At 37.0% G+C, this 13,139-nt stretch overlaps 1 protein-coding gene across 2 annotated transcripts in view; it reads right to left on the bottom strand.

Moving 5' to 3' along the window:
• CRIM1 (cysteine rich transmembrane BMP regulator 1) overlaps nucleotides 1-13,139 on the bottom strand; it is a 188,114-nt gene that overhangs the window by 28,437 nt on the left and 146,538 nt on the right. For both annotated transcript variants that reach the window (XM_055725803.1, XM_055725802.1), the window contains one exon: nucleotides 11,286-11,414. In XM_055725803.1, the coding sequence (XP_055581778.1) occupies nucleotides 11,286-11,414 (129 nt within the window). The remainder of the gene's footprint in view (nucleotides 1-11,285; nucleotides 11,415-13,139) is intronic.

The following is a 13,139-nucleotide window of genomic DNA, read 5'->3' as shown; positions in this document are numbered from 1 at the left end:
CACTCTTAACATACTCTGGGATACAAAATTCATTTATCAGTTGCAGAGGTGAGAGGACACAGAAAATTATGATTTCTGTTACTCTAGGGATACAAAACATGGGGGGGGGGGGGGGGCACACACACGACATAAATGGCCTTTATTATAATAGCCAAAATAAGATCAAAATAGGAAAAGGGAAATAGAATTGGGACTCTTCAACGGAAGAATGTAATGGGTGATATCCAAAGGGCCGACTTTCAGAGTGATAATTAAAGGATGGCTGATCCCCAGTTGAAACATTCACACCACTACAAAGTACTGGTTATACTGAGGGCAGCTGAAGAGCGCTCCTCCAGATGTGCTCCTCATCTGAGCTCTGAAGATCACTTTCCTTTAGGTGTATGAACATTTAGGCACAGGGTTTTTCCAAAGATCAGCACATTCTCTGTTCCTTACACTACTTCTGTGGGTCTGAAATTAAGTTAATCTTCACGTCTCTAACCAGGTAATGTATTGAAGGCAGACCACAGAAGGATTCTTTGCTTCACTGAAATGCTTTCTCTTCTGCCTGTTCTTGTGAGGTTGCATTTAAGACTGCAATGTATAGAGTTAACCAGATTGGCTAAGCTAAGCGTTCCCGTATCTATTCTACCAGGTTCATGCTCATTTGGTGAAGGCGGCACGTTTCTTAGTACCTCAGAGTGAAACTGAAGCCTCAGAGAAAACTGGCCAATTCGCCACCTACTTCTGTGGTGGAATTTGGGCATACAGGTGCAATGCAACATCAAAGCCTTATTATCCCAAACAGCAGAGTGGTATGAAGATCATCAGGTTTGTTTCTCCCACCTTGCCACTTTTATGTAAATTTGGTGTCTGAAGCCAAAAGGGTGCAGGTTCTTTTGTCATTCAGTATACAGAAAAAGAAGTGCCAGACCCTTCCACATCCTCTAGAGGTTCTCTGTCAGCAGAGTACCAATGCCACAAGATTTAAGCATTTACTCGCAGTCAGATCTAACCTTTGCACAGCAATGGTAACCCGTATCTCAGGTTCTTCTTTACTCAGAGAGAAACACACATACAAAGATCTTCATGCAGTCTTACAAGTTCTTGAAAGGTTCAGGTTGATCTATGAAGAGTACTCTATCTTTTTAAAACATAACCACTAATGCCGAACATTATAATGCAGAGGAAATCCTGATAGTCTTCTCTGGTAAACAGTGATGTAGGTGTAACACAAAGACTTTCCTTAAAGCAAGTTAAAATAATGAGAATTTGTCTTTAATTTATGAGCTTTTACACTAGGATGTTTGTAGACAATTATTCCCTGGCAGCAATATAGTGATAATAAAATTAACTAAAACTTTCATTATGCATGTCTTCATACAGTAGTCATAATTTTTAAAGTTAGACTTAAACTTTATAAGGAATGTATGGAAAAGTACACCTACGCTGGAATATCTCCAAAAAGAATTAAATTCAGTTGTGACCTTTGATAGGATGCAAGTTATGGTATCTCCTGCAGGTGCTCAGAACTGATGAGTGAATAATTACAGAATCGCACAGGTTGGATCGATCTGAACCATTCATTTCCTGAAGCATACTTTGTCACAGAGATGAAGTATTTAGGTGGCTGACCATAAACATCAGGCTCGTGAAAGCCCGGTCAAGAAACAAGAGGGTACAAATGCAAAGGCATGGGAGAAACAAATACACATCTTAAAACAGTGAAAGGAAGAGGTCGAAAAAAAATAAAAAAAAATCTACAAAAATAGAAAAAAGAAGAACATATTTTTAGTTGGCATGTATCTTTATCTTACCTGTCTCCAGATTATGTGTTAAGGAGAGCTATCAAAATGCAACACCCGGCTTTGAGCATGAAGTTAAAGAAGACGGCAAAATAATGATTCCTTACAATCCACAGCCAAATATGGTTTTGTTTTCAGTCTTCTCTTCTGCTTTGATTCAGTTAGAGAAACTGCTTTTCAGTGATGCAAAACTATTTCTTTATGTATAAAGTTAATATACTTTATTAAAAGAGTCAAGGTGTCCAAAAGTGCTATACAAGCTGGAAGTCAGTGCGTCATCCCAAGTAGCTTATGATGTTAAATATATTTAAAACTCAAATAGCCAGCTGATATACGAACCAGAAGATCCAGTCTCAAGGCAGTATCTTCCTTGCTTAATCCTTTGCATAGCAAGTTATCCTCAAAAGAATTTTCACTTTCTAAATAGCCAAGGAAGAAAAACTCTTCAGAGCCTTAGGATGGATAGCTGACTAACCACTGTTGCCTCTCAGGAACGGACACCAAAGACCATACAAAATATCACCAAAATTCTAGTGATGTCAAATGTACAGGGAAGGTTTGCTGAAGTCAATACAGCTCACTGTTCACACCTGAACTAGAGTTATATCACTGCTATAAGAGAAAATCAGAATAATCTCCACAGACTTCTGCTGACAAGTCTTTCTAATAAGAGCTAAAAATCATGCCTACAGAGAAGATGGTTGTTACTAAAACTAACATGTTGTTGTACTTAAATTTCTGATACTACGACATTACCAGTTGTGGAAATAGATTTTGAATAGTTGTTGAAAAAAATTTCTCAATGATTAATTCCAGTCCGCTTTCTGACTTTACCTCTAACCATCTAAATTTCTCCTACTGAAACATTATTAAAAACATGACAGAGGTGGTCTCAAACTGAAGTACCATCTGGTACATACACAGTTCACGTCTCTCTGCTGAGGCCTGCTGAAAACCCTAGTCCAGCATTTTAAACCCAGTATTTTTTTCAGAAAACAGAGTAAACCATCAGTTTTACAAAGCACAGTGTAGCTCTCAGAGAGAGAAAAGGGAAAAAGTTGCAAGCCTAAAGATTCAAATGTGACTCAAATACAGCGTATGCAATTTTCATCCTGACAATATTTCTATAGCCTTAGCTATAACTTTAACTTCATCATTAATAAAATAATCACAAATTAATTATGAAAGGATAACTAAAAGCAGATTTTCTGCTAAGGTTTTGCATTTCAAGTGACAAATGCTAAAGAATAAAGAGAATTAGTTCATGATAGTCAACTGCAATGAACTGATGAAATGTTAGGAGGTTAGTTGTTTGAGGGCTTTTTCCACCTCTGCTTAGATAAATTTCACAAGGAACCCGAATCCCAAATAACAGAATGTATTTGCAGGAAAGAGATCCAGCCCTAACTGGGCTAATAACTGCTTCAAAAGTATATCAGGAGTAACCTGAGAGTACAGGAAACATTTTAAAAGCTAATGGAGAAGGAAAACTACCTTTCAGAGTTTGAGCAAGCTGCATTACGCACCTGCATTTCACTGCACCTCTAACAAAATAGGATCAAGCTTCTGATTACATAGTATGAGCCACCTTTTCTTCTCTAACTGATTAGTTGTAATGACATCACCTAGGGAGCTAAACTAACTGTTAGGTAGGAGATAGAACTCTAAACCAGGAAAAAAATAATAAGAAACCAGTTAAAAGGAAGATGTCTCTCATTGTGCTGCTTAGGGAAATACCTGGCTGGAGAGTAGTTTTCTGTGTGAGAAGTAGAAATATGTTCATTAATTTTTCTTATGAAACATGAAATGAGGTAACATCAACACAGAAAACAATTGCTCCCCCCCACAAGGTAACAGGAGGTATTAGGGGGACAAAATAATAATAGTGGGGTGATACTCAATATTGAAAACATATACATTTGCGTGCTGCCCATAGGGAATAAAACATGAATTTCTGCTACAAGCTGAGAGTTCAGGCGCAGGATGATAGCTGATCTCAGAATGATACTGATGTAATATGACTTTGGAAAAGGAGGAATGTGTTTCTGAATGTCGCAGGCCAATAGAACTGTATTATTACCACAAATAATTCGCTTTTTCGTGTGAGGACAGACATTAGTTGAAATACCATGTAAAATTCTGGAAGGATTTCAACAGCAGAAGGCTAGGACAATAATCATGGAAAGGCAAGAGTTTGTCCTCAACCAATGACATTATTAACATACACTCCTGCTAGGAACACAGTCACTTGAGGACAAACATACACTAAACACTCATTGCAGTGACTCCAGCCCACACAAGACCATGCAGTTTTGTTTTCCAAGCGCAACCTTGACTGTAAAAGCAGCAACAAAGTCAGTTACTAACAGGTCCATATTTCTAGTTGCTCTCTTCACTAGACCTCACTACACTGGCAAAAGCTATTACTTACAGACTTTGACCCCTCTGAGAGCTGTAGTTCTAGCAAATACTTCATTCTGTGGTTTGCAACAGTTTAACACATTGCTGACTGCGATATGGGAACTTCAAATGATTGGATTCATTTGGATCAATGTAGTAAGATGCTGTTGGAAAAAAAACCCAACAAACAAGTAGAAAGGGAAAGAATAGTTGAAGCTGAATTGGTCTTCCAAAAAACATTTGTGAATTATTAACAAACAAACAAACATTTGCACCAAGGTTTTTAAGCCTGGTCACCATTGCCTATAAATTCCTTTTAAATATAGTGATTTCTTTCTCCCCTTTTCTTCACCCACTCACAAACAGCTACATAGACACAGACTATAATAAAATAAACACTAGAGTTGCAGAAGAGCATGATACTGTTTAAGGGGAATCTGTCTGGGATATGGGGGATGAAGAAGAAAGTCTTGTCTTAAGAACAGATGATTACCAAGATACGGTGAGGCTCTACACAGCACACTGCACACAAACTCTGTGGTGTTACACCAAGTATCTCATACTCGACACTAACATTGACCCTCGTTTTTAAGACTGAGTCGCTGGCTGCTAAAGGAAAGATAGATATGTACAAAAATCAGCACCTAAGAGCAGCTGATGTATCAACATGACCTACTATAGTCCGGGGCCCACCCTGCAAATGAGATGACAACAAAATTCTGTCCCAGGATATGCAATGTAGCAATCTTTGTATTTGTGAGGATTCACTCAGCAGTCGGATACTTCAGATACAACGCAATCCCTCCTTCTCAGGTACGGTATCTCAGAGGCAATGATCTCAAAAGGAATTCGTTGACCTGAATTCAAGCCATCAGATGCATGATTTATTCCTGATTTCAGAGTGCTCACGTCCTCACCTCACATGAACCTATGAGTATTTGGACTGTTACAAAATATTGCTCAAAAAATCAAACCAAAAAGTAAACATAATTGAATTCCATGAATTGCATTTTTAGGTCTGATAAAGGTCTTCTGTTTGAAAATCGAACAGCTTGATCGCAATTTCGGCTAACAGTTAAAAAAAGATTTCTCAATTTCCTTCTTCTAGCATATATATGGCATATAAAAACCTCTAAGCTCTTAAAACTGGGATATTTATTTTTCTCCAATTTATTATTTTACATATGGACACACTGATAATTGTACTGTAAAGACTGAAAGTCATATTAGTCAAAAAACTTTTGAAAATGCATTCTAGAGATGCATAGCCTGTTGAAATACTTTGTCTTCAATCCTCTAATTCACAGATAAAAAAATGACTGACAGAGAATATTAAGAGATACTTGACAGGAATTATGTCAGTATTTCAACTTGGCTTAGGCTGGTGTCCATTTTTTGAAAATTTGTAGCGTGGCTACACAAAGCTAGCTACATACCTTTACCACCATTATTTTCTTGATGCTGAGGCTAGATCATATCAGGAGAACTGTTTCACAGTACCTTTATAATTAAGCACTCCTCAGCCGTCCTCTCGGTGTGGATTGCTACTGCTGGTTAATCTTCAGGGGTGGGGATCTGGGGAGGCAAATTTATGAAGGAGAAAACTAGGTTACTTATCAGTAACTGGAATTCTCTGAATATATTGCCTCCACAGATCCACACTAACCCTCCCTCCTTTTGTTAGAATTAACTCACGATTCACAATAGCTGGATAAAAATGAAGGGACTGGGCACTGTGATGCTAGAAAACCTTGTTTAAAAAAATAATCTCATGAGTCCGTTGAGGCAAATTACCCACTTGGATACTTGCTCTAAACAACTCTAGGATTCACATACAACACATGACGACTTCATGAAAATGGATTTTGTAGCAGTGGTATCTCAAAGGTGGAATTACTGGAAAATGATCAAGCTTCCACAAACCTTCTAGCAGCATATTGGTTTTGTTTTGTTTTTCCACAAGTCAAGTGAAGTTCTTATCTGCTTCTACTGCATTTACATTGTAACCATTACCAAAACAATTACATTGTAATCTTCAGAGATCCCTGCCAAAGACTTTTATTCTGGTGAGAAGACAGATAATATTTATTTGGCAAGAGTAGTTCATCATAATTCCACCCTCTTCAGGGACCACTTCCGCTATCTTCCACATGTGTACTTAGTGTTCGAGTATGTACTTTTTTCTGATCTAAGCTTTAAATTTTTAAGAAACATGTTTCATCCCCAGTTTTCAGTGCCTGTACTTCACTAACTGAGGTCTAATATGTAATAGCTATTCCGTTTCACATTGCTGCAGAAGGATAATAAAACATCCTCCTTCTGCCAGGTCTACAAAATTACTCAAAAATCGAAGATGTGCTCTCTTTGCTCTAAAGGAGACTTCCTGGATTGTCTTTCTTTTTACAGTCTTTTTTCCCCATGGAGTAAGTCAAGGTAACAATGGGAGATAATTGTTACTAAAATAGAGAAGTGTTACTTTATTTTTTCCTTTGCTATTTCCAGGGATTTTACACTGAAGTGTACATTTTGCACAATTAGTGGGTATGACTATTTGCCCCACCTTAGTTTGATATCAAAGTAAAGATAAAATATGTTAGTTTAAACAAACAAAATTAACACTGAGGGAGGTGTGAAGTGCTCAGAACACATCCCTCAGTATAGATTATTTACAGGAGTAAAGGAATTAAATATTTAAATTTTGGGTAGGAAGAGTTACAAAACATTAGGATAACCCATCCCAAACTAACTAGTGGATGATTAACGCACAGAAAAGAGGAGCTGAGATGTATTCTCCCATTGTAGTCCCTGTAAAGTTTTTCTCAGGCTTTTTCCCATCATCACTCCGTACACTTTTCCAGAGCCTTAACCGCTGGTATTTATACACAGCCTGTAGATGCACCTACTTAACTTTTCTCAAACCTTCCAACATCTACACAACTAGACCAAGTCCCACACTGCCAACCCCAAATTTCATGCTAGAATTCCACTCCGCTTCATCAGGTATAAAGGGAGATGGTGTGACTTGCCAGAATATTTAAGTCCATGCTGCAGATGTCTGCTACTATAGAGTGAACAATAGTAGTTCCTTTTTTCCTCCATGGTAGAATACATTTTCTTCTGATTTAAGGAAATGGTATCAATGCTCTTCCAAAAATACTTCTGTATCTATACAGAATGTGTTTGAGGGAAACAGGTGAGTTTATGTCTAGAGAACTGTGCAAACACATAATATACCAAGATTTCTGATTTTTGAGCAGTGATTTCATGGTCTGCCTTGACAGACAGAAGAGGCCACAACACAAAGGGGATGATGATGCATTATGATTTGCAGGGAAAACGACCCATCTCAGCCTTCTACAATCGCGCCTCTCCAAAAGCAGTCTGGAATTAATGAAATTGCATGGCAGTTGCATCTTGTGACTGCAAAGGTAAGCCTCCTAAATGACGCAAACAATTTTTAAAATTGACAGCAATGTTCTAATTTCATTCAATTTTAGTAAGATTTGAAAGGTTAGAAAATACTAAAGTCATACATGCTCACAGTCATACCCTGAACAGTACTTCACGTTCATTTGGGGTAAAATGCCATAGGCTCTGTTGCAGGAGAGGTTTTTCTTTTCTGTGAATATAATACAGGGAATAGACAAGGTCAAATAAAGTACTGGCCCTCACTGCAGACTCTCACTGAAGAATGATTTGGTATCTGGCAGCAACTTTCAGATTTTAAATCCTGTGTTACTACAATCAGCAGGCATTATACAATGTGCCTGCTAGTCCTCTTTGGAGCAACAGGAGTTCTGCCTCACAAGTAGCCGACCACTGATCTCGTTTCATTCCCCTAAGGTACTCCGCCTAAAGACTTTAATCCACTCCTGTTCTCCCTATGAAAGAAAAGGCTTAGACACTCCAAACACAACAGAAATGGCTGCATCCTACAAGTAACAATTTTTTGCTTATTTACTTTTTTCAACTTGTTTCTTGTTCTTGTATCATCTTATATATATATATATAATTTTTTTTTTTTTGTAATGCATTTCATGTTTTCCCTTCTGTTTTAGTTTTATTCGTGGTATTTTGCAGCAGTTCTTCCTACATTATGGGTTTTATTTTTTCCTTTTATCCTCATGCAGTGCTGCCTGGGCTTCTATACATTCTGGGTCAGTATGTTCCTTCTTTCTCCCTCACCATTCATGGTTCTGTCTCTACTCACTGGAACTCCCCCCCCCCCCCCCCATCTATCTGTGATCACTCTTTGCTCAGTGGTAGTGCTTTTCTCATGCAAAGCTATCTTGCTAATATATGCTTCAAATCTAGAATAAGCAACAAAAAAGCCCTCAAACATGTACTGTTCATGAAGGATGTATGCTGAGGCCAGCAGAGCACCAAATACGCTTTAATCACCAGCACTGGGTGACATTACTGGCAGAGGTGTAATCCTCTTACAACTGTGGTCTGCCTCTCTTTTTTTTTTTTTCTTGTTATTTTACTTTACAGCGTGAATGTTTTCACTGCGTGTTGTTACAGCATGTCTTTGCGTTCACTGCAAAAACAGGAAGAATAAAGCATAAAGTAAACTACTACTATTAAAATTGTATTCTAGAAATGTGATGATTTGCTTCTTTCTTGAGTCAAGCTGGAGACAATAAAGCACCAACTAAGTTTCATGATATCGTACTTAGATAATTTTTTTCAAATACACCCGTTGTACTGATTTCTGGCGAGAGGAATGTAAATGACGGTAGTAACGATGAACAATTTACAGCTTTACTCTATGTTCTTCCACTTTGTCATTTTGCTTTTAGTTTGGCTGAAATAGATTAAAGTATAACAAATCTTCAGCAGAGATATCTAAGAAACCAGCAAAAGAGAAAACTTTATTGGAAAGAGAATAGTAGAATTAGGTTATGATGGATTCAAATGGTAATAGAGGCATGTGGGCCTCCTTTACTCAGGCACTTTAAATCTGACTCAGTTGAGCAGCTTTGACCAGCAAGAAACAAGTAGGTGCAGTATTAAGACAGTGATGTTCCCAGAAGTCCACATGTGTCTACACAAGCGAAAGAGAATACACATTCTCTCATACTTAAGAGAGCTGAGATGCAACTAAACTGGTTTGGAGATGGAAGTATGTAGGATCTCAAAAGGAAGAGAACTAGCACAGTACGTTTTCAGCACATTTGACCTAAAACTCCTTTTTTTCTCGGTGCTCACTCACTCATTCGTCCAGAGGCTTGCAAGGTAGAGACATTACTTGACAGAAAAATTCTGTCATTTTGATGGATAACCACCGAGTGACAGTGACTTCCAATCTGTTATTTTTCTTCACTTCTTTAGAAAAATAAAGGTATCCCCTCTCTGAATGACTGAGGAGATTTAAGCAATCTACTATTTAAGTTATATAACTGAAAAAAAAAGATGACAGACAAATTATATTATTAAGCTTGCTCCAGGTAGTTTGCTACTGCAAAATGAAAATAATTTCAAGCAAATCTGGCAAGAGAAAAATACCCTCGAATAGGTTCTTAAGCACTATTTAATAAGGAACACTCCAAGCAAGAACAGAGACTTCCTGGGATGTGGTATATGTACACGTACAATCTGGTAATCTAGGAGAAAAGAAATGATCCTTTGGAGTGATGGGTACTCTGTGCATCAAACTGGTGGCGAGGACTGCATGCGCAGGCATAGATGATGACATTTGCTGAGTATGTCCATCTTCTTTTTTGTGTCAAACTTCCCAATCAATTTAACAACATTAAAAAAAGAAGGAAAATCAAACTGCAATCTTAAAGGCAGATCTTAACATTTCTAATTTTGTCCTTAGGAAGAACTAAGCAAAGTAAGTATACAATAGCTTGGATGCAAGCTATGGAAAGTCGCCCTTGCCATGAATATAACTTGCAATCAACAGTATTATTTCTATATTACAATAATGACGTTATTGCCTGCCATACATTTAGTTGTTAGGATGTCCTTGTCCTTTGCCTTACGGAAATTAAAAAAAGCACATTTCCCCAGGAAAAAAAAAAAAAAGTTAAAAAAGCCAGGACAAACCCTTCTCTTACTCCTTAAGCAAAACACCGATCCAATCCTACAACATCAGTTTGTGCCAGTTACCAGTTAAGAGTTTTATTTTGACCATTTCTTCTGGGGACCACTAAAACAGTCATGTTGGTTTAGAAAGTGGCTGAGAACAGGCAGACTGAAATCAGAAGAGGAGGAATAGAATACGACTTTAGTTGTGAAAGCCTTAGAGGCTACAAGGAAGCTGCAGAACCACAATAAAGTTACAGAGAGGGTTTAAGCCCGCTCCTTGGCTGGGCTGGCAGCCAGAGTGATGCATCCTGCAGCTGAGACCAGTATTACAACAGGTGTCCTTTGTTGGTCAATTCCAACAACCAACCTGACTTTGCTTTATATTTCATCTGTAAACATCAAATTCTTAAGGAAACATACAGAAAATATGTTTTTCCTGCTTTGCTGATACACACAAAATTCTCATAAGGTACAATGATTTTCCTTGGGGAAGAAATACATGTTAAAACCTGCATAAATCCTAACTAAAGTATTATATCTATATATTTTAAAAATACAAATATAATAACATATTATATAGTATATATATATATGGATATGTTTGTATATATACGAACACACCCCTAGGCATGTAATTTTCAAACATTTATCCTCAAAACCTAAGCATAGCTATGTTGAAAATATGCTGTTTAGCAACAGGAATTTTTGAAGTGCAAACCTAGATGCTCTTAAACTCTCTACATACAGAGAGGAAAATGAAATGTGGAAGTCTGACTTCTCAAAGTCTGAATGAACAAAGTTCCAAATTATTACCTTTTCTATGCAGGTGTTAATTTCTACCTGAAGTCAGACGTTTTATGTTTTCCTCCAAACACATTTTAAGCAAGCAAATGAGCCATGTCAGAAATTGGAAACCTATCCTTTAAAGAAGAACAACTATAAAGCACAAGCATACTAATACAATGCGTAACCAACGTTATGAATGGAAAAAACAAGCATACTAGCATTTTCACATACATCTTAAAATAAAAGATAGAAGCCTCTGTATTTTTGCATACTCACTAGTTTTGCACTGACAAATGCGGCAACCATTTTGGTCCAGTTTGAAGCTATAGATACAGTCTTTTTCAGTCAAAGTGCAGTTCACCAAAATCTCGCAGGTGGGCGGACCTATTGTTATGTATGTCGGTTCTGAAGGTAAGAAAACGTAAACAAAATAATTAAAATACTCAAGTAACCTCAAATTTATGTTCATTAAAAGGCATACACAATACAATATCAAAAAGAATAATTTTTAATTAATTTTGCTTCTGATGATTGAATATTCTTGGTACTTCTCAAACAACTCAAGAAACAGACTTTGTTTTAAAGTGATATACACTCATCACAGAGTATAAAACTGCATAAAGTTTTTGAAATACTGAACTGCATTTTTTATTCACGATGAAATCAGCTTTCCTGCATATATTTAAAACTGAATGTCATCTATTAATTTTGCCCACTTTTCTCCAAAAATATTTAATCAAAACTTCATGCAGACTTTTTTTTTTAAACTTTAGAAACTGAACAGAGCTTCCTCCGACTCTCAGTTGACTGGGACTACCAAGCTGCAAATCAAAGCACATGACTCAGTAGATCAAATCTTTCTCTGTGTGAATAAGATCACTTCTGCTGAAATTTCAAGCAGGAAAGACTTTGAATACCAAAAAGGAATGTAAGATATGCTGTGAAAGATCTCTGAAAATCACTTAATATGTCTATTCAATGAAAACATATATCACTTCTTCCAGTATACTTTGCAGTACCAGATTATGCTTTTTGAAAATGAGGATATTATTGCCAATTATTAGGTATTTATGAACAGTATACTACTTACTTTTGGACACCACTTAAATACGTTGGGAGTAGAAAATTTGTTTTAATTAATATGGTAGCTAGAAATATTAATGTGTTTTAATATACATAATTGTTAGAATAAAATAATACCCAAAGAATTATGAAAATACAAGGAACCTCATCACTACCATCTTAAAAGAGGATGCAGAATGATCTTTTCCTGAACGACTTTTTGCTCTGTGAGACTAATGTAATCTTTCTCGTGTTTTCATAGAACTCAAGCACTTAAGAATCAATGACTTTATAATTATGAGCATTATTAACATTATAATAAGCATTCAGGAAACACAAATTACATGACTTTTAAAGAACTAACTGTGAGCTTTTGTTTCACTGTTTCAATTGTTTCAGTTTATTCTGTTCCTCTATCTCAAGAAAAGACGACTTAAAGAAAATTACAATTAAAAAAAATTCGATACGTGTATTGATGAATTGTGAAAATACGGAGAAATAGTATCCTAACCATAAGGGCAATAAACCATAGCATGTTATACACAGTACGCAAATTTTCATGGACTGGAGGTGGCCACATCTTGCCATCTCTCATCCTCAAACCAAACACATTGAAAGGCAGATTTTGCCATGCCTACTGAAAGGCAGCTAGTCTTTACTCTCAGACTGTGGGTAAAATACCACTCCCCATCAAGTTGTTAGAAGTATACACTGTTGACCGAAATACACATTTCTGTGCCTATTGGCTCCATGTCCAGCAGGCAGCTTTTGTACCCATGCCTTCCAGTCAAGTGAAAATTATCCTACTACAAGAACGAGGTTTTTTGCTTTCATTGTCTTTCACCATTTTCAGCTTTCATAGCTTCTCCCCAGCTCTGCTCTTTCATTCACAACAGCTTATACAGCAGATGAACATTTTTAATCCGTTTTATATTACGTCAGCTAAGTACAGGGTTTGGAGGGGAAAACTGCACGAAAGACACTACAGTGAAGTTGGATGACTTCAAACTTATCTCAGATGTTGCAGTTCAGATTCCTCACTTTGCTGAAAGTTTCAAATGAACCTTC

Source organism: Falco cherrug, chromosome 13, assembly GCF_023634085.1.
Source record: "Falco cherrug isolate bFalChe1 chromosome 13, bFalChe1.pri, whole genome shotgun sequence".
In the NCBI taxonomy this organism is placed as follows: domain Eukaryota; kingdom Metazoa; phylum Chordata; class Aves; order Falconiformes; family Falconidae; genus Falco; species Falco cherrug.
This window is presented reverse-complemented; position numbering and strand designations above follow the sequence as displayed.